This window comes from Carettochelys insculpta, chromosome 12, assembly GCF_033958435.1.
Source record: "Carettochelys insculpta isolate YL-2023 chromosome 12, ASM3395843v1, whole genome shotgun sequence".
In the NCBI taxonomy this organism is placed as follows: domain Eukaryota; kingdom Metazoa; phylum Chordata; order Testudines; family Carettochelyidae; genus Carettochelys; species Carettochelys insculpta.
Window position 1 is genome coordinate 14,164,242 of NC_134148.1, and position 23,001 is coordinate 14,187,242.

Consider the following 23,001-nt stretch of genomic DNA (forward strand, 5'->3'; position numbering starts at 1 on the left):
GTAGCGTGCACGTGTAGACGTAGCCATAGTCATGCAGGTCTGGGATGATGAGCTGCAGAACTTTTGGATGAGGAAAGCCACTTCAGTGGGACTGTGATGAGCTTCCCCCCACCCTGTACCACAAGGGCATGAGACTGATGGTAGAGAAGCACGGGGTTATTAGCACTGTGGAATCTGCATACTGCAGACAACTATGGATCAGTTTGGAGTGGGAAAGTCAACTGGACTCATGTTGATGGAAGTGTGCAGGGTCACCAATCACATTGTCTTCTGGAAGACCATGTGTTTGGGCAACATGTATGAAATTGTGGATGACTTTGCACTGATGGGCTTCCCAAACTGTGTAAGGGCAATAGATAGTGCACACATTCCAACTGTGGCACCAGACTCCCTAACCTCTGAGTGCATTAACCAGAAGGGGTATTTCACCATGGTTCTCCAGGCACTTGTGGATCACCGGGGGTGTTTCACAGATATTAATGCAGCCAGGCCTGGAACAGTGCATGGGACATTCACCTTACGGAACACTGGCCTGTCCGGGAAGCTGCAAGTGGGGACTTTCTTCCTAGATCAGATAACTGTGGAGGGAAGCTGTGTTCCTGGGAGACCCCACCTACCTCTTAATGAGGTGACTCATGAGGTCATTCTCTAGAGCCTTGACAGCAGTAAGGAGCAGTTCAACAAAAGGTTGAGAGGGAGCAGAATGACTGTCGAGGGCACTTTTGGCCAAACACCTCGTGCCCAATCCCACCCAGAGCCCATACTCCCAGTTGTAGCCCTCCCATTCTCCTGCCTCAACCCCCAGCCCCCTCCCACACTCTGGCTACGTCTACACGTGAAGCCTACATCGAAGTAGCCTATTTCGATGTGGCGACATCGAAATAGGCTATTTCGATGAATAACGTGTACACGTCCTCCATGGCTGGCAACGTCGATGTTCAACATCGACGTTGCGCAGCACCACATCGAAATAGGCACAGCAAGGGAACGTCTACACGCCACAGTAGCACACATCGAAATAAGGGTGCCAGGCACAGCTGCAGACAGGGTCACAGGGCGGACTCAACAGCCAGCTGCTCCCTTAAAGGGCCCCTTCCAGACACACTTGCACTAAACAGCACAAGATACACAGAGCCGACAACGAGTTGCAGACCCTGTGCATGCAGCATGAATCCCCCGCTGCAGCAGCAGCAGCCAGAAGCCCTGGGCTAAGGGCTGCTGCACATGGTGACCATAGAGCCCCGCACGGGCTGAAGAGACAGCGTCTCTCAACCCCCCAGCTGATGGCTGCCATGGAGGACCCCACAATTTCGACGTTGCGGGACGCGGATCGTCTACACGGTCCCTACTTCGACGTTGAACGTCGAAGTAGGGCGCTATTCCGATCCCCTCATGAGGTTAGCGACTTCGACGTCTCGCCGCCTAACGTCGAAGTTAACTTCGAAATAGCGCCAGACACGTGTAGCCGCGACGGGCGCTATTTCGAAGTTGGTGCCGCTACTTCGAAGTAGCGTGCACGTGTAGACACAGCTTCTCAGTCTAAATGAGAAACCCATTCTCTAGCTCCTATATTCATGGGTTATACTGTTTCCTTGGTCATTCTTTATTTGAATGTTAGATAACCATTCTGAAAGGATGTCTTCAGCAGCTTTTATTCAGTATTAAGGGAATTTCTATTTACTTTCAAACATACGTTTTGGGGCGGAGGGGATTCTTCTAGAATGAGTTCAGGATTTGTGAAGTATGCTAGATTCATAGCTACAAAGAAAGCAGATCTGCAGTCCTGCACCTTTACAAACAGCATACAGGGCTACATAGTGATTCAACCTTTTCTTCACCCCACTTGCCAATTTATTTCAGCCCTGCAGTATGAGGATCTCCTCTGTGGGTACAACGGTCTGCATAGCTAGTCCTTGGCCTTTATGTGTAGGACTGCCAAATCAGTGCCATTTTGTAGAGTATATTTTTGTGAAGTTTGCTAAGGGTGAAACGCTAATGCCATTGAAGTCAATGAGAGTTTTGCCATTGGTGTCACTGGGGCCAAGATGTTACCCAAGATCTAAACTGAGACTATCAATTCATTACATAGAGAGCATTCAATAGCTCCTTAGATCAGTGGTATCCAATAGTAATTCAAGGATAGACACACTTGTGGTTGTAATCCTTCCATATTTGCCAGAACCAACCCCCTCCATTCTAACAATGCCCTCCCCCTCCCCCAGAGCCAGCATTCCCTGCCCCTCCAACTTAACAATGCCCTCCCCCTAAGACAGGCACCCCCAGCCTCCCCCCACTCTAACAATGCCCTCCCCCTAAGACAGGCACCCCCAGCCCCCTCTACCCCACACACAAACTAAATGTGGCAACTCAGCAGAGCAGCCATGACAGGAGCGCCACACCAGGGCCCAAGCTATGGCCGCAGGAGCTGCTGCTACTGCTATGAGCTTGTCCCACCAAGTGATGGGGCGCGTGGGCAGAGGTGACTCCATGTGTGCAACTCTGAGGAGCTATGTTTAAAGGCTTCAAGAGGTGCATGCAGCTCCAGAGCCTGGAATCGCCACACTGCGGTGTCCTCCTTGCCACATGTGCCGAGTGGCAAACATATTGGACCCTGCAGTCTTAAATAATAAGTTCCTTGGCACATGAACAAACAACTGACTCTGTAAAGAAATAGAATTTATCCATCCGCTGAGAGAGTTTAATTTAAATCACCCATTCGTTGGCATTCATATTGGTCAGCAATTCCAGTTCTAAAGTACTGTGTTTCTTCCATCCATCAAGCTATTTTTAACATGTTATCTTTCCTGTCTTTTTTAGCCAGTTCATGTTGTGGATTTCTGTTTGATGCCGTGGTGATTTCCATGCTGTATCTGATTTTGCTGGGATGTGCACGTTTTTAGAATTCCATTTTATAAAGCTGTAGGCCAGAGCTTGCTTTGATCTTTTCAGCTATACTTTAGATCTTGAGGTGGATTCTGTGTGGCCAGTCAAAGCATTGCTGTGAGTGTTCAGTAATTCTACTGTTTAAAAAATTTACTGAGTAATAGGATAGCCTGAATAAATACTCCATTCCTATTTTTGCAAACAAGTCTGCCATAAGCAATTTAGCTTTCATCTCCATCCATCTCTGAGCTAGTTTTCCCTCACAGACAGCTCGTGTGTCATTTGTCATCTCTTCTCATGTCCATCTACGTGATATCTGCATGAATGCTCATCACAAGTCTTACTGGTTTAATACGATCACAGTCTGTGAAATTCTAGTTCTTGGTTCAGAATTTAATTTGTCCATTAAAAACTAACAATCTCTCTTGATTTACAGTTTGTTCAATAATATGTTCTGGCTATTAACTAATAGTTGGTTCCATTCATACACAGAAGCTCAAGCTAGTAGTTTGAGTGGGATTTTTCTTGTTTTATCCTTTTTTTTTAATCCCTGTACTATTTTAACATTTTTCTTACTTAACTGGGTCACATTCCCTACCGAGTTCTTAATTTCTGATCACTGTTTCTTTAATATTTTGCCCCTTCACACTACTGCAAAGCCTTTATTTTTTATAGAACTGGCATTTGCTCTGCTAATGAATGGCCTCCTTTTAAGAGAGATTACTGTCTGGTCCCTAGCCAGCTAATATTAATGTCTTGTTCAGCTCCTGCTGCTGTGCAGTTGTATATATGTTTTTTCAGAATACATTTGATCTCACATAATATTAATTGTGGTTCCTTATTTTTTTTTCTGTTGTCTTATACCACCTCTTATAATAACCAATTCTGCCATGAAGTTATATTCCCTCATCATCCCTTCTGGCCTCAGTACAGGGGGTTGGACTAGGTGACCTCTTGAGGTACAGCCCAACATTTCCATGGTTCTGTTACACTATCTTCATAAACATGTGTATACTTGTATAAATTTTGGTTCTGGGTCTATATCTTAAATGCTGCAAAGTTCTGGGGGGTTCTGTTAAACTTTTAAATAGAGAGTGCTCTGACATGCCAATGGATACCATATAAGAACCTACAGAAAAAAAAGTAGTTGCAAAATTCAACTTCTGTTGACAAGGGATTCAGATCCATCTATAAGTGAGAATTTCTCACATTTACTCAGTGCATTTGAGGTATGTCTTAACAAGCCACCATTAAGATGTGAAGTAGCCTTGTAATGTTTGGGTGGTCCAGTTCCAAAGACGAGGCAATGCCAAAGGAGTGAGCAGAGAAAAGTTGTTGTCTTCAGAGCTACATCCAGCTGTTTCTGCTGAGAAAGTACTTTTCTCAATCTCTGGAAGAAATGTAATCAATATTGACATCCAGGTATTTCTTTCAATTATATGGGCAAGTTCAGTGGTAGAACACTATGTATGTCAGATCCTTGGAAGTATGTAATGTATTTTGTCCTTAATGACAACTTCTTAACCATGTTTTATGCAGAGCTCAGGTCTTCCCAAGCATGCCAGTCAAAAACTGGAAACTATTCTGACATTGGCCTTTAGCAAAATTGTTTGGTTGATTTACATTACTGGCTTTTATATTCTAATGTAAATGATAACTGATACAATGTCCTATTTATATACATTTTTAAGTTTTTTTAAAAAGTTTCAAATTCTGTAGATCTAAATTAACATCAATTTTTCAAACCCATTTAAATCAGAGCATGAATTAGTTCTAATACAAATAACAGATCAGGTATTTCCTTATCTTCTAAGATAACGGATTCTAAAAGGAGAAGTTAGGCTATCATTAAAGTCAGGAATAAACAATGTTGGCCTTGAAGGGCAGGAGTAGTATAACTGTCTTTGGCAATGAGTGTTCCTTCCCTCTATGTGTGTGAGTATTTTTGTTTGAATGGGAAAATAAATGTAATTCATTCTCCAATCTCTTGTTCCTGTTCCCTGCAAGCACCTTTCTCCCCAGGTGGGGCAGCAAAGGGGGCAGTTGCCCTGTGGTCTGTGAATTCAAAGGGACCTGGCTCTGGTGGGTTCTTTAAATCATTGAGCCCTAGGACAACTGCACACTCGGGGCAGCTCTGAGGGCGTTAGGGGGCACAGCACTGCAGGTTGGATGGAGGGCAGCCTGCTCCTTCCTCACCCCTTCCATCCAAGGCCCCATCCCTTCCAAGAGGACAGAGTCAACCAGTCCCACCCACCCATCCCCCCTGCACACACATGTTGCCCTGGAGTTAAGGAGGCTGTTGGCTCCCCTGTACACAGGAAGTATGGCAGGCTAATGAAGAACATTATGGGAACCTCTCTAAGAGAGAGGAGAGATGCTATCTTTATCCGTTTAGTACGCGGTGCCTTTACATCAAATTTTTCACAAAACAAACTCCAAGACCCACAATCTTCCTATAGTACGAGTGCAGGCATCCATGAACACTGGCTTTTGAATAGCTGCATTTTCTCTGAGAGGAACATTTTTTTCATGCACTTGTGTTACCCAGTTGAACTCTGAATGTCAACTTTGGCTGAATGATATATTAGAAAGTCAATGACCTTTTACTTCCATGCAGTACTTACAAGACAAGTAACTCATCAATAAGTTTTTAGTCTTTACTGTGGAAGTTCATTTTTTCAATTTGTTCTATTATAGTAACATGCATAGTACATTCCGTGATTTATTTTGGTTTTTCTTACATAATTGTTTCTTCCCAAAATCTTTCCAAGGCATCTCTTATCATTTTAATAATTTTATATGGAGGACTGCGAAGTCCCAACATTAGAGAGACTGGGTGGATGAGAGAGTATAGTATATTGGACCACATTCTGTTGGTGAGGAAGATAAACTTGTTTCTCTAGTGTTCTTGGAACAGCCTGGCTACAACACTGCATGTTCCAACACAGGCATTTAGAACCACTGGTATATCAAGCATTATAGTACAAGTTAGATTATAATCTACAGATGTCCATTTTAGAGTGGGGAAAGCCAGACAGGCATATGCTCTCTTCCAGATCTTTGACTAAATCAAATAAATCCCATTTTAATTTTTCATTACAACCATTGAAATTAACCTCCTGTTTTGAATTATTGAACACCAATAATACAAATGTCTTGACAACTGCAGTGCCCATAATTGCCCAGATGCACCTATGAATTCACCTACTCTATCGAACCTGTGAATTCATGGTAAAAATCTGGGCCTGGTTTGGAATGCACAGCTCTTTACTACCTTTCCCCTGATAGCCTAGTTTCATTTTGTAGTGCTGCTCTGCACTGAAAATATTGCTGTGTAGCCTAAACTTTATGTATGAAACCATCAAATATCTGCCACTGAGTTACAATACTGTGCATTTCCATATTAACCATAGATCGTGAGTAATTAGAATTTAATTTTTTTTGTTTGCTTTAAGTTGAATGGCTAGTCATGTAAGGCTTGAGATAAATGAATACATGTTTAAGAGTTGATATGACCAGAATGTAGAAAATGATTTCACCCCTTGCATGAAATAGGCTTCCTTGAGAGTCAGCCTAGATTATTTTACAATTGATATCTGATGTCACTTATGCCATGCTTATTTGCCTAATCTAGACTAATGGGCTTCTGTTATCACCTTCAAATAGGTCAATAGATTAATAGCTAGACTGACTGTCTCCCTGAAGAAGAGGTCCAGTAGATGTTTCCGGGGGGGGCACGGTTCTTGTCTTTGGTAAGTTTACATTGGCTCTAGATATCATAAATCAAATATACCTTCACTATGCTTTGTATGTGTACGTGTACACCTAGTCGTGTATCTTTTTGCTTCAGCATGCAAATGGATCACATGCAGGGATAAGGAAGGAATTTTTGCCACTAAGTACAATTCTACACTCCTTGAATTTTTTATAGTATTATGGGCTTTTTTCATTCCTATGAAGTATCAAGTTCACAAGACTCTAAAGTAGATGAACCATTACCTTGTTCCAGTATGGCATAGCCTATGAATTAACCTTTGCCTTCTGCAATTTAGTCAAATTCTACCTGAGGGTTATACAAAACCCCAGTAAGAAGGTGCTGGGTTGCAGGGGTTTTTCAGACACCTTGAAGGCTTTTCCATAATTCAAAATACCCAAATTCTGACTATTTTAGGTATTGGTAATATTGATGTTTCTTTTAAAAAAGTTTCCCCAACACATTTCATAAGGTTGGCTTGATAACCTGAGGCAGCAAATGGCAGAGACTGGGCTCAGAAGCTATCTGTGATCAGCACTGCATTTAACTGAGTATGGTTAAACAGGGACCATTTTTCTTGTGCTTGTCACTTCATTATAGATTGAAACAGCTTCTTCATCTTTTATCAGCCTAGTTACTTACCATGGAGAGTAAGTGTTCTTATGCTGTCTAGTACAAGGTCCCCTGGCAGGACTGTTAACGCTGCCGAATTTTAAAAAAAAACCCTGCAAAATTCACACATAAAAGAATATCAGTAAAAATAACAGCTTAATTTAGGAAAACATTTTCTTTACTCTGAGCCTGGTTTTGCTTCTACTCCATGCACAAAACTTCCAGTGGTTTCACATGGATCAGCTGTAAGACCTCCCTTGCTGTTTGTTGGCTTATGACATGTGTCCTCCTTCCCATGGCTCATATGCATAACAGGTAAAGCCACCAATAACATGGACAGTGTCAGTTACATACATTTCAACAAGATCCCTAACAAAAAGGAACATAATCCTGCTTACCCTACTCTTGCCAGTTAAAAAACTTGCCTAACTAACTAGTCATTTCTGGACATTAACCCAAAAGGTTAACTTCACCAAAATCCATGAGAAAAAAATAAGCTCCAGAGCTAAGTTTTCTCCATCGAGGGCACCATGGTTGATGTGGCCTCACCAAAGCCAATGTCAAAACTCCAAGTGACTTCAACGGAACCAGGATTTCTCCCCAGAACTTCAGGATTTCTCCAGACAGTGACCTTTTCAGTGCCATCATCAAGAGCTCTTCAGCCAATTCCTTTAGATTGTTTTTGGAAACAAGAAATAAAGTGGTTTCTAAGACAACCAGGATCTAAACTATATGTGACTTGCCTGGAACTTCACCCAGAAACAAAAGTAGAAACTGACACTGCTTCAGAGTATGGTTATAATATGTGCCTTAAGAATCTGATCCAAAGTCTACTGAATGTGAATCTGTGGAAAGTCTTTCATTAACTTTAATGAACTTTAGGTCAGGCGCTAAATAAGAAATGCCTCTGAGCAAGTGGGCAGATGCACTGTGCACAGAGAGGATTCTTTCTGAACCCACAGGGGTACATATAATATGTGCTCAGTATGTAACTGTTTCAAATGGGGGTAGATTTAATAGTAAGTGACAAATATTGAGCCTAAACTTAATTTGGCATCCTCATTTCCCAGATGGGGGGCTAATCCTTCCCCTCTTATTTGGTTAAAACTGACATTGAAGTCCAGCACTGTGAAATCAGTGCAAGATTTGCACCAGTAAGAAATTTATGGTCTGGTCCTAAATGAATACTCTGTAAACTGGATTTATTGGTCTTAGAGAAGAAGATGCACTGAAAATGTTTCTTTGCCAATCAAAACCTGATATGGTGTTGATAGTACGTTGATGATGGGATGGAGTGTGTGGATTAAGGAACCTTGCAATGAGGCCAGAGTCTAACAGGCTACCTGTTTTTATGATATAGTGCAAAAAAGGGTGTAAATTAGATCACAGTTAAGTGTATTGGAGATGTGGCTTGTATGTATTGTCATTTGCCTATGCTCCACACAGCATACAAAGGTTTGAAGAAGAAGAAGAAGAAGAAGAAGACTGTATTCATAGCCTAAACAACAAGTAAGATGCATCATTTTGCAGGAAGTTAGAGCAGCAAAAAGAAATGCTAACCACAGATTGTGTCACACGACATTAGTAATCTATAAGTAATGGAAGATGCAGACGAAACTTTCATGGTAAATAAATTAGTTCAAATGGCCGCAGCAACAGGGGACTAAAATGTATGTGATATGTAAAGTATAAAGATCCATAATGGATGGTTTATTTACTGCTTTGGATATTTTAATACTGACATCTTGCGTAACTTCAAATTGTTCTAAAAAGGATTAGATATAATTAATGCAGTATGACCTCTTTTTCCCCCATTTTCAAAGAATGTAGAGCTGTACATCTAATGAGGACCCCTGAAAGGGCTAGTATGTCCAATTGTCTCAATTATGCAAATAACGTTGAAATTTAGCAGGAAGGAGGGGACACTTCAAATTAAAAGTTTCAGCTCTGCATTTAGCCTTTCTGCAGTGCTGACATTCTTCTAGTGGGTATAGCCACTGTTTAAGAGAGAAAAGAAGGTTTAACAAATTGGAGATTTGGGCACTATCAAAGTAGATTTGTTGTGCCTTGTTCCACCATGAGATGAAAATACCCTGTGGGCAGAGAGATGGGTCATGAGACTTCTAAAGGATTACCTTCAAAGGAGTCATGAGACTGGTTTGAACAAAGAAGCTGCTCACATGGTTATCATATGAGATTCTCTTCTTAAAGTGGTGGAAACCCATCTCCTAGGGAATTCTCAGGCACTTCAGAGAGGCTGAAAGTCCCAGCAGGAAGATAAGAGAGAAATATGAACAATAAAAGAATAGACTGAACAGAAACTGAGTTAAATTTAACTTGTTTCCATTACATGTAAATCATCTTTCCAAAATCAGAAACAAAACTTTCCAGCAACCAGCAGGTAGGACTTTTGACTTGTTTTAAAACTACTTTACTCTTGATTTTTCACTGTCCTCTATTGCAATTTCTTTCTAAAGATGATCAAATATTGTTGAGATTTAGGTTGAAAAGCTGCATGGATAATTATACTTAGTTGCGGTCTACAATTAAAAGTCCAATTACAATACTACAATTATGCTACTTCCTAAATTTTTCATTGCATAGTGTGAAGGAGGTGTAATTTGAATTGGGATTAGTATGAAGGGAAAGGGAGAACAGAGCAGCTTTCAAAATTAAATTTGTAAATAGTTGGAAATCTGTCTTTAAACTAAGTTTCAGAATAAGCCAGCTATATCTGTATGATAATAATGAGGAGAAATACTGTAGCTGATAGACAAGTATATATAATACATTTCCCCCAACCTAAGTGTGTAACTGCTAAGTTGGCACTTACAACAAATACAAATGGAATGCTAGTCTGGTTGGTGGTTGTTTTCTCTTATTCCCCATTTGGGCAAAAGTCAATCAACAGTCTTTCTGCTTTGGAACTCAGTGTTGGTTTCAATACTCACCCTCTGAGAACCAAACTTTCTTGTCCTTAAATGGGATGTATCAGATTCTGATGATGCTTGAGTATTAGGGAAGTCTGATAAGTGAACCAGGTATTATTCTGGTTCAGGCCTGCATTGCTGTCTGTCTGCCCTTACAAAGAGATGATGAATATTTACTTCACTAGTATCCTTTCTAGTTATGATGTTGCTGTATCCCGTGGACCAGGTGGTGTCTTCTCACAATAAAACACGTAAAAGGCGGCTCTAAGAGTCAGAAGTCTCAATGAGGATCAACTTACAACATCCCAGAAATGGCCATGGAGCTCAATCACAAAACTTGCAAATCTGGAGGATCCATGGTAGGATCCACGATAGGCCAGGCTCACCTTTTGTTATCCCACTTGTCAGCATGACTCCAATGCCGCTGTGCTACCAAAACCTACCCCTGGCCACGGTGGGTCCCAGGTGCCCCAGGAGGAGTTCCACAGAAAAGGTAATATTAACACCCCATGCAATTATCTTTTTCTTGTATTCTCCTATGGGGCCAGAGGGACAGCCCACCACTGCCACTGACTCACTATTCTTTGGAGTACATGTTGAGAGACTTATATGTCTGACTCTAGTGCTCTGGCTTTCCTGAGAGTACAGTGATGATTAATATACTCCACTGTGTATCAAATTTGCCATTATCTGTCAGTAATTTGAATTTTCATGACTCTTCAACTAATTTTTTACTGCAGAATGTGTTGATAAGATGTCATTTGTAGACAGATGCAGTAGTAAATATTTTAGAGCATATAAGTATTATTAATAATAATGTATTTCATTTGTTTATAACCAGTTTCTGTTATCTTTTGCTGAAGTTAAGGGGTATATTTTTCCTGTCTTCAGAAAATCTCTCTCTCTCTCATTGGATGCTCAACAAAAGTATGCCTTAACATACCAGAACATGCTGTATTCTGGTCACAGTGGGCCAAACCTATTGTGCCTGCTTAGTCCTTACTCAAACAAAACTCCTCTTGATATCAACCTCCATTTGCCACTAGGGAATTGTTAATTCAGTAAGGATTAAATAGAGGCTTGAATCCATATGCTGAAGCTTACATTTATTTAAATTTAAAAAAAAATTGTGAAATTTGTCTATTGCTTTCACTTTCCATGGTAATTACAAACCTGGAATTGTCACAATCCTTTATTATATAATTGAGAATTTTTGCTTGTTTTTATTTAATGAATTAATTATAGCCTCTCAAGAAAGAGTTTTAACCACTGAATTCCAGTGTTTCTACTGTGGCCACTAAAAGAATGTGGGGAGCGTTTCTGGCCTAGCACAGCAGCCTGAGGGTTAAATGATTTGGAAATTCCTTGTTTTCAAAATAACAAAACTCAGCAGGATGCAAAATGCAGCCAAGTCTACCATGACACATTCAATAATAGTTTATGTTATAGTTTATGTCTGTAAACTACTTGCTTTAGTAAGTGTAAAATTAGCCATAGCAAGTAGCAAATTCTCTACAGCCAGAATTATTTAGCAAACTTTTGCCTACAGATTCTTACTCTCAGGAAAAAGTACAGCATGGGCTACAACTGAGTGTTAATTTCCTAAGGGAACCAATTACCTAAACAGATTAAAGCCTGAATGTGTGTATATATATAAATATAGCGTGATGGGTGGAAATTTATGTGTTTACAACTTTTTCCCAGAGAAAGATCAATCTTGCATCATAGAGGGACTTGAGATTGAAGTTTAGTGCACTTAGGAACCATCATTATCAAAAAATGTTTTTAAATGTTTTAAACTATTTGAATGTAAATCGGAATTTTATGATGCAGTATTAAAAGGTATTCATATTTTACAGCATGCCTAACACTAACATTTACATCCCAGTATGCCTTGCGCTTCCTGCCCACCCTTTTAAAAATGAAATTGTAAATCCTTAAATAGAATTAATAATTCAAATATTGAATTTCCCCACTCATTATCATCCATGTAATGGTGGTGCTTGTGTATCCTGAGATCACAACAATGTGAGGATAGCTTAGGAGGAATACATACTCAGTGTACTACACAACTCCCACTAGTACTAATTAGATCTGTGCACTTAGGACCTTCTCTTGTAAATGCTTTGATGGGTAAGCCTTACACTCACAAATAGCCTCATTAAATTCAAGAGACTATTTCCATGTGCATAAGGGTTCGTAAGATCGGTGCCATTCTTCACTGTTGAATAAGGCATCCTACTCTAATCACTGAGGTGCAGCAACATGTAGTAGGAAATCTTGCAGCAGTATGAAAATTAACAATTTGCATTTACTTCTTGCCACCTTTTTTAATTGTTACAAGCTAAGCTAACACTCCAGATTTACCATATAGTGGCATCTTTTCTAATCTGTCAGCTTTTTCCTATGGTAGATTTACTTTTTAGCACACCGTTGTTCAGAGTGTCTTTTTTCCAAATATCTTCTCATATAAATGAAACAATGTGATTAATCCACTCACTTATTTCAATTTGGCGATTCTACCAGTGTATGCTTTGAATGAATTCTTGACCAAACATAAAAAAACCTGTATGTGTGTGTGCGTGTATACACATTTCCATGCATGCACGCACGTACGCACACACATAGTTTTTTGTGTTTGGTCAAAAATTCATACAAAGGATACACTGCTGGAATCACCAAAGTGAAATCTTATGCATCTATATCTATCTATCTATCTATCTAGATCTTCATGGATACCAGCTGGCAAAGCTTCATAAGTATCAGTGGAAACTGATATAGCTTCATTGTTGTCAGTGGACCTATGTTAGTTTATACCAGCTGAAGACACTGGGTTATTAAATTGCATTTTTAAAGATTATAAGGAGAGTCAGCATAAAATAATAAACTTCCAGAAGGCCATCTTTTCAGGAAATGTAGCCATAATGGAGAACACAAAGATACATTAAAATGCGCTGCAAAATCTGAAATCTGAAATCATAAAAACAGCATTTAAAACACCACGTGAATAAAACCTGAAATCTGACTCAAATGCACAGAACAGAAGATGTTGCAATTTAAGGTTATCCCTTTGCTTTATTTTGATATATCTTGCTGGATTGAAGAATTCAATTTTACAGCACTATATTCTGGAGCCTTGATTAGTGGGAAATCACCTCAGACAAAATGTAACCTTTTAAGAAAAATATCCTGCTTCATGAATGTCTGAAAACAATTATGTGAGGAGCCAGCATATTTGTACTATTTTGTCAGACATGAATAATAAGGTCTCAAAGAATATTATCTACAGGTTGAACGTCGCTAGTCTGGTACCCTCAGGACCTGACTGGTGTGGAAAGAGAGAATTTGGTGGGCCATGGGAGGTGGATATTGCCTAGTAGCATTACCAACACCTCCACTACTTATTGGGCTCCTCATGGCAGCTAAATAACAGCACAGAACACTGAGAGCCAGGGCTGGTGGCTATAAACAAATTTTATGGGACCACAGGAAACTTGGCTACACCCATGGTAAGTAGTCATGTGGCTAACTAAACTCATACCATATTATGGGTGTTGCTGGATGAGAGAGTGCCAGACTAGAGAGGTTCAATCTGTATCAGAGCCCACATGCAAGCCTGTATTACTGACTGGCTCATCAGAAGTCAAATAGCTGTTATTGCTAGACCTGTAGCCTCATCGTCTGCTTATAGTGTGACTTTTAGTTAACAGAGATTATTCCAGATATTTTAATATAATTTCACAGGGCCCTGTTCTGCCTTGGTTCTGAAGCTCCACTCTGAATCGCTAGAATTTTGTATGTGTGGGCCTGAGACTGCATGTATTAATTACTGCCATGATTTAGTATTTCAGCAGGGGGTGTAAGCAAGTGCAAAACATTAAGTACAGGAAAGTTACTTTAAAGTTGTGCACATGTCTAAGTATCTTGCTGAGTTGGAACCTCCATAAATATTGAGAATGTTTTGTCATTTAAAGCATAATATTTTAGGGGGTGCGTAGGATAGATTTTTCCACTTAATAGCCATGTCTACACGTGCACGCTACTTCGAAGTAGCGGCACTAACTTCGAAATAGCGCCCGTCACGGCTACACGCGCCGGCGCTATTTCGAAGTTAACTTCGACGTTAGGCGGTGAGACGTCGAAGTCGCTAACCCCATGAGGGGATGGGAATAGCGCCCTGCTTCGACGTTCAACGTTGAAGTAGGGACCGTGTAGTCGTTGCGCGTCCTGCAACTTCGAAATAGCGGGGTCCGCCATGGCGGCCATCAGCTGAGGGGTTGAGAGACGCTCTCTCTCCAGCCCCTGCGGGGCTCTATGGTCACCGTGGGCAGCAGCCCGTAGCCCAGGGCTTCTGGCTGCTGCTGCGGCAGCTGGGGATCCATGCTGCAGGCACAGGGTCTGCAACCAGTTGTCAGCTCTGTGGATCTTGTGTTGTTTAGTGCAACTGTGTCTGGGAGGGGCCCTTTAAGGGAGCGGCTTGCTGTTGAGTCCACCCTGTGACCCTGTCTGCAGCTGTGCCTGGCACCTTTATTTTGATGTGTGCTACTTTGGCGTGTAGACATTCCCTCGCAGCGCCTATTTCGATGTGGTGCCGCGCAACGTCGAAGTTGAACATCGACGTTGCCAGCCCTGGAGGACGTGTAGACGTTACTCATCGAAATAGCCTATTTCGATGTTGCTACATCGAAATAAGCTATTTCGATGTTGGCTTCATGTGTAGACGTAGCCAATATCTGCTACCCAGCTAACCTCATCATCATTGTCCTTTATGCCTACTGGTGTGTAGGGCAGTAACGAAGGTCCTCCCAGTGTGATTTATGCTCTTCATTTCTACTGTAGCAGTCTGGTGCCATCTTGTCTTGAGTCATCCTCATTTCTGCTTCCCTTCTGGAGTCCAATGCACAGCAGTCTTTGTGATGGAGCTTCCATCTTTCCTGAGCACTTGCCCAATCCATCTCCGGCATCTTAGTGATGGTGGCCATGTCAACTTGCTTGCACCATGCAAGCAGGTCCTGATTTGAAATTATTCTTGGCCAAAAAATATGGAGGATCCTCTGAAGGCTTCTGGTGTGAAAGATCAACAATTTGCTGAAGTCATATTCTGTCATCCGCCAACATTCTGATCCATATGATAATGTTAAGACACAGCTCTGATAAAACTTCAGTTTGGTACTGTGACAACTTCTAGCTAATCTAGCCTTTTGAAAGACCATGCAATATGAGCCTGCATTGAACACACTTTTTTGGAAACAATCATAATCACCTTTGGGCAGTACTACTCAGCTAGCTCCCTGCCCCTGCCAATCCCGCAGCTGGGGCTGCTGCAATGCTGGTACTCAGTACTGTCAAGTGCCAGCACAGAAAAAGCACTGCATTTGAGACAGTTTTCCTGTGATAGAGTGTATGTTGCAAAGACACTGTGTGCTACTGGTGGATGGGCTCTAATTAATATGTAGAACTCATTTCTGAGCCACTCTCTCTCTGTTCCCTTGATTCCACCTTGCAGCACAGGACACTTTATGACAGCATTATCATAGGTGAGGCTGGTCACTCTGCGTCTTATGAAGGTTGCTCAACACATCCCATTTTAAGACCCTGTTTTCAGATTATTTAATGTTGCCAAATTGAACCAGTCAGGCAAATTTTTGCATACTGAGTGTGCACATTGGGCTGATTTATTTTATTGTTATTTCAGCCAGGAAAGGTCAGTCTTTATGGGGACACAGCCAAGGCAAAATACTGTTTGCCCCATTAAAAAGTTCTGGCAACCTTGTCTTTGAAGAGCCCTAGCTCCCCACCACCACCCCCATATTTTGGAATTGGGTCTTAAATTTGATGGAAGGTGACTTTGCATCAGGGATGTATCTTTGGTTGTCCTCATGATAATCTGCCACTCCGCAATTGCACATCCTTACTCAAGACTTAGATGTAGCACCTAAAAATCACTGAACATTCCATTCTCATTTGTCATATCTCTTCTGTGGAGCTGTACCAGTTTACATCATTTGTTAAGCTGCCCTGAAACTAAGAGCGGTATGACACAAAGGCAGTGTGTGATGACCATTCAGCTCTGATTAATTCAGCTGGTCACTAAATGTCCCCGTTGCTCCATGCAAATATACAGTAACTGTAAATGAAACAGAGTGGGAAAAAAGTGAAGTATGGTATCTCTAGATAGGTTGCTTTATTCTTACATGTCCTTCTCTGCAGGCTCAGCTAATGTATACACAACGCAGGTACCCATGCTTCTTGCTGTCTTGACGCAAAACTTCAGTGAGAGTTTTACCTAAGTAAGGAAGAACGATCAAGCCCTTTAATTGTTTACTTGGACTTTCCAACACAGTCCAAATGACTTTGATTTCCTTTTACCAGCCAGCTGGAATGACTTGGGATTTCCTCCACAGGTCACTTACCAAGCATGAAAAATATTTGTTTACTAATTCAGTAGTACTGCACATCTCTGCTCCTGTACCTGCCTTTGTCTGAGTATGAACCTCAGGCTGCTGGGTGGGCTTTCAGTGAATGGCAACAAAGGAGTTGGCCTTTCTAACAGGGCTTATTGCTCAAATGTATGATTAACTATGGTTAACTGTTGGGCGTATTTTGAAGGCCCCGGACTTATTACCTATATGGTCTACATACTAAGCAACAATGGTCTCCATTCTCACTGCAGGATACAAGCTCCTCTCATTGATGGCAATGGGAACGACTCAAAACCCTGAAGTGAGAGAATAAAGCCCAATATTAATTAATGTTCTTTCCAGATAGAGCAGTACCTTTGAGGCTGGAAGACAAGAATTAGCAAAGGTTTTGTTTTGTTTTACTTTTAATTGAAGAGACACGTCAGTTTTCACAAAGGAGAACAAATATGCCACTGAGCATTTGAAATGCCTCTTTCCAAGAGTTAGTTTTGATAAGAGCATTTTGGGTTTGTAATAAGAAGCAGTTTTGAGTCTCAGTATGTTCAGAAAGTTTAGGTCTCACACTCTTGTGTTACTTACAGATCAATAGAAAACCTGCCGAGAGTTTGAGTGGTATGATCTTGCTTGCAATACCTATTTGTCTTGCAGCGTAAATACACCCATTGGCTCTTGGCCTGAAAACTGCAGTTAATCTGTCAGAATCCTTTCAAAACTCTTCTCTTCAGAAGCTGTTAAAAATACTTGGTTTTGCCAAACTCACTAGCGACAGTCTGCATGCTTATATGCTTCCAAGAAACCAAATAAATTCTCATCCAGAGTGATCATAGCAGCTTTTCAGAATTATGCAGAATTCATATAAAATAAGTGGGTAGGGTGTGAGTTTTCTGATGGTGGATGCGTCTGCTTAAGTATTTGCACTGGATTATAATCAAGCTCTGAGTAAGGAGATTAAAACAGACAAGGGCAGTGAAACTTCAAAGGCTGACCGAACATGCTTTGTGAGTTTTTATTCTGCTGATCTGTAATGCCTGCTTTTCCCTTCCTCTCATTAGCACAGAAAAATAAGCCAGCACTGTATCCAGTGTTATTTGTTCATAGTGCATTTGAGGGATGAGTGTGCAAGTTTTTTCAGCACAGTGGCAGATGACAGAATTTATTAAAAATAACTATAATGCAATGAATGCACAGCTGGGAGTTCAGATAGACTGTGGTGCTCACTTTAAAAGCTTAACTGCAAAAAATTTCCTTCCAAATACAAGTGATGTACAAAGACCCTTAGACTGCAGGTTGTGGCTCTGAATGGTGTAGGCTAGAGCAACACATGTCACTGAATCATATGTAACACCAACAGACCTAGCTTGCCAGTACTGGGAAGTGAACCTGTGATCATAGGGGCTAAAGCCCTGTGCTCTACCACATGAGCTTAAAACCAGCTGGCTCTTATCTATGGCTGTAAAGCAGAGACTTCACTCACCCTAGTATGAGGTTTCAGTGCCTCTGGGTACTACACATGGAATCCCAGGGCTGGAAGAGACCTCAGCAGGTCATTGAGTCCAGCCCCCCTCCCCAAAGCAGGACCAACCCTAACTGTGCATGTGAAACAGGCTGCTAGAGACACAGGATTAATAGTCTCTTATGGGAGGATGGTTATGTGAATGTGCCTGGATTTACCTCACACAAAAAATACAAGTCCAGTTAAAAATGTGATTTTATGTGTAGCACAAAGTACAAGTACCCATACACCTAAACACTGGCAAAACATGCTACTGGACCAGAAAACTGCATGTGTTGGCTGTAATCACTAGGTCTCACAGCATTCCTGAGTCTTGCAAAACCTCTGCATCCATCACTCAGTCTGCAGAACTCACTTCTTGCCAAGGGTTGATTCAGAAATGTTGACCATTTAACTAATGAAGGAAGCAGCAGCATATTACAGTGATAGCTCAGAAAAGTAAAAGGGAAATGCAGCATGTAAGGACAGAGTAGTTTTGCGTCAGTTGAATCAAAATCACCAGTTGTAATGTGCTTTAAAATACTGGCTGCTGCTGAGAGCATCATGCTTTCAAAATTATTGCAAAGTTTAAAAAGGGAACATTGAATTGGATTGTGGATATTTGTGGAGAGAGAAGCTGAAGCCTGGAAAACACAAGGGTTGATTACTCAGCTGGGAACTGTCAGTAAGAATGTCCTTCAACCATCTTAATTTGGCATCTGTGCAATCATGCAGTTGCAAAAGTCACTGAACCTTACAGAAAATCTTAGGCCTTCCTTCATAGTACACATGGTTTCAAAGGTTACAGTGGCTGTGAATCAGCTCTCTGTTCTCAGCACTGTGTTATGCCATATCAGCCACATGGCTCAAGAAGTCAGAGAGTGAACTGATTTCAAAACTCAGGAGAAATGATTTCTCTGCAACTGAGCTTCATGAATATCCAATGTCTTTGATGCCACAAACCTTCCAGCATAGTTGAGCTATGCTTCTGTTGGTGCTCTCGCAAGAGGCTTGCTGTCCTGTACAGCTGCACCAGAGATATACAGTGTTTATTGAAAATTTTGCAAAACAAGTATCCGTTGCAAGTAGCATATTGCAAGTACATGTATGGTGCCAAACCAATGCCTGGAAAGGAATAAGTCTAGGCTATAGTGAAACACAGCATTGTATCTAATGCCTGAGGGCTGCAAGCAACACCAAGTTTCTAATGCTAAGAAATGCCTGAAAACCTATTCCATGTGGTTCATGAAGCTGCAGTGAATTCCATTAGAATGCTGTTTAATGCATCCTTGACTTTTGCAGTGTTTTAAGATTGCATGAGTTCCATTCACTCGTAAATCCTGTTGCAATGATGGGAGGCAACTCTTATTGGGTACGCTGGTAACCTGTGTAAAAAATAAGATTGGGAATACAGGCTTTCCTGAATGGCCAGCTATCTCTCCTTTCTGGTTATTTAAGTAACTATTCTTTGCCAGCATGTTTTTGCCTCTGTGGGCAGTTTAGTGAATTCATCTCTCCAAGGACAAAATGTGAACTTCATCCTGAAGGCAGCTTTATCCATATCCCTGAATTGTGACTGGTTTAACATTTTATGCCTCTTTAAAATCAAAACAAGGTTTTGCCTTCTCAGGATCAAGGTTACAGATTTTGAGAATGGGAATTACAAGCCCAGAATTTGGGATCCTCGGGCATGCAGCTCTAGTTGAGCTGTGTGCTGTTCATTGTTTTCTAATCTAATTGAACTGTGCTGCTGCAATGGAATTTCTAATTGCATTGCACAGAGCTGTGACATTGTTTTAGCTTGTTTTCCATCCCTGTTTGAAAAACACTGTGAGTTCTGGTTTGCATTTGCAGGGAAAATGGTCCACACAATTCCAATTTATCTTCAGGACTATGTGCCCTGCTCCCCTGCTCCCGTCCACCACTGTGCCTTGGTAGAGCAGTTCATGTTTTCTCTGAGGCTATGTCTCTGCTATCTCGGAAGATCAATGCCCTCAGGATCAATCTTCTGGGGGTCGATTTTATGCATATGGTAGGGACACACTAAATTGGCCTCTCAGGGGTTGCAGTTGACCCCTGTACTCCTCACAAGGGGCGAGGAGTAAAGGAGGTCGATGGGCAAAACTCTCTCCCATTGACCTTCTTCAATAGGGATGGACAAGTTAGCTGAGCATAGATACGTCGATTCTAGCTACACAGTTGCCATAGCTAGAATTGCTTATCTGCAGTTGATTTTCTTTGCCTAGTGTAGGCGTTGCCTTAGTAGATGGGCTTGCTCTGTTATAGAGGAGGGAGTCTAACCTCCTGAAAAGAATATTGTAAATATCTCATTTGACAATGAAAACTATATTTTAAGAAAGAAACTAAGAGGTAGACGTTCTGCTGTATCAGCCACCCTGCAAATATATCAATATCTTCTTTCTTATTTCAGGGTCAAAAGGCTTGGATTGAGAAAACCTTTTCAAAAAGAGAATGCAGCTACATAATTGCCAACAGTAAGGATGTTAACAGGTGATGATTTCTGAGCTTTTACATCAGTAGGTAGAACAGTAGTTGTCACTGAAATCGGTAGCGTTGTTCTGAATTTACTTGATAGAGCTGAGAGCTGATTTTTATTCATTGTCCTGGACTGAAAGAAAGCAAGAAAGCAAAACTGGAACAGAGTGCTTACATAGACAGAGCAGCAGTGTGTGCTGGGCTGGGGCAGGAGAAGGGATTTCTAAAACAAATTACAGGAATATTCTGCTCATTAATTAGTCCATGTAAAAAATTGGAGTACACTGAAGTACCATAGTGTGCTTTAATATACCATTTGAAGCCAGGAGACTCAACACAGTGCACTACATTAATGTGCTTTAGAAACCTCACACATCCTGAAGTTCTCTATTCCACCTGTAGACAAGCTCATACACTCACCAGCCCTGCCTGGGCGGTGCTTGCAGATGTAGGCAGCATGTGGAGGGCTCCCTGAAGGGGTACCCAGGCACAGAGAGCCTATGGTCCCCACAGTCAGCTGCTTTGAGCAGCATGAGGGGCCGCAGCAGGCAAAAAGCCTGCCTGAAGGACGCACAGGGCTCCTGGCCAGGAGCTGCCTAAGGTAAGTGCCTCTTGGCTAGAGCCTACACCTCACATTCCATCCCCCCCGCCTCCCACCCCACCTCGCAGACCCCTGTCCCAGGTCACAACCAAAACCGTCTTTACTCCGCTCCTGTACCCATATCCCCCACCAGACCCTACATCCCAATCCTGTGCCCCAGGTCACAGCCCCCTCCTTCACCCAAGCTTCCTCCCAGACTCCTCACCCCCTCCTGTACCCCAGTCCCCTATCTCAATCTCTCTTCTCAACCCCACTTCCATCCCAGAATGCAGTCCTTGACCAGCTACCAAAGCCTTGGAATGGGTCCCACCACAAGTTATTGCCCAGCTTTACCTAAAGCACTAAGCACCACCTCTGGAAAGTGGGTTTTGTTGTGTGACTAGGTATTGCTCAGAGGTGGTGTATCAGTGACGCCCTGAAATTTCTATTAGCCAGGTGCAAAATAGGTAGGTATCATTTGTGTCTGAAATCTATTTTTTGTTTTATTTTGTGGGGAATTTGGTTTCTCTTTTTAAGGGGGACACTGTCAGATATTGGAGACAATATCATTGATCCAAAATCTTATTTTGGTTTCAGGTGCTGCTGTGGCCAGCTTATTAGTCAACATATTCCTGTTCCTCCAAGTACAGCTGCTAACAAAGATGGAGAGGAAACAAAGCAATTGGAACCTCAGCCAGAAAAATGGTCTGTCAGTAAACACACCCAAACGTGTCCAACAGATGCCTATGGAAATCTTGAGTTCCAGGGAGGTGGACATTCAAATAAGGCCATGGTAAGGAAAGGAACAGATACTATGGAAACTTCTGTCATCTAGCCCCCAGCTAAGCCAAGTTTGACAGTGGCTAGAGTCCCGTGACTTTCAGAAGAGCAGGTATAATAGATGTAGCTGCAGTCCAAGCTTTTGCACTCAGGCGTTCCTCCGTGCCTGGTCTCCATTACAGAAGGAGCCACTGCTGCAAATAATCCCTGTGCACAGCAGGGCTGACAGCTGCCATGGGCCTGGGGCAAGGTGGGAGAGGGGCCAGGCTCCACACCCCAGAAGAGGTGGGGCCAAGGGCAGTCAGATCTCAGTGCCACTTGGATTTCAGTCAGAGCAGCTCTGCCAACGGCACTTCAAAGGGGCCTGCAGCAAAGGCTACTACCGCTGCCAAAGTAGAAGCATTGGTGGCTGGAGCTCCAGGCCCCTTTGAAACACCAGGCCTGGGGGCAAATCCTTCCCCTTCTCCCCAGCTCCCTGGTTAGCTGGCCTGCCTGTGCACATTTGTCCCATGGCCTCTCTCTTTAAGACTGCCAAATGAGATATATTGGGGCAGGAGTGCTGAAATAATTTGTACTCTGGGGAGGTGCTGAGAGCTATTGAACTAAACTGTAAACCCTCTATGTAATGGAAACCACTCAAGCCTGGATCTCCTGCAGCACCCCCAGCAATTGTGTACTGGGTACAAAGGAGAACAATGAAGAGCAAAACTAAAAAAAGTTGCAGAAAATAAACCAGTGTGACTCTCCCATCCCCATTTAATAGAATTTTAGAAGTTTAAAAAGAAATTACCGTAAGGTCATGACTTTAGAAGTAAATATAATATAAAAAGCTATGCTTAAATAGTAGAAAAACTAAACAAATAATGAAATAGGTTAAAATGTTGCACAAGCCAACTACTGGCTATGTGGATAAGGACTCTTGTTTGGTAATTAAAATAGACTTGGATGAACCAAAGAAAACATCCTGATCTGTTTAGCGAGGTAATTTCACCCTGTTCAAATTCCTAACGAGAGCTTAGTACTCCCCTTTTCCAAGTCAAGTTGGAGTTTTT

At 41.8% G+C, this 23,001-nt stretch overlaps 1 protein-coding gene across 1 annotated transcript in view; it reads left to right on the forward strand.

Moving 5' to 3' along the window:
- The first annotated feature begins 295 nt into the window (after nucleotides 1-295).
- TRPM1 (transient receptor potential cation channel subfamily M member 1) overlaps nucleotides 296-23,001 on the forward strand; it is a 103,795-nt gene continuing 81,089 nt past the window's right edge. Inside the window, exons 1-3 of the mRNA XM_075007198.1 lie at nucleotides 296-628; nucleotides 20,525-20,604; nucleotides 21,767-21,962. Of these exons, the coding sequence (XP_074863299.1) occupies nucleotides 296-628; nucleotides 20,525-20,604; nucleotides 21,767-21,962 (609 nt within the window). The remainder of the gene's footprint in view (nucleotides 629-20,524; nucleotides 20,605-21,766; nucleotides 21,963-23,001) is intronic.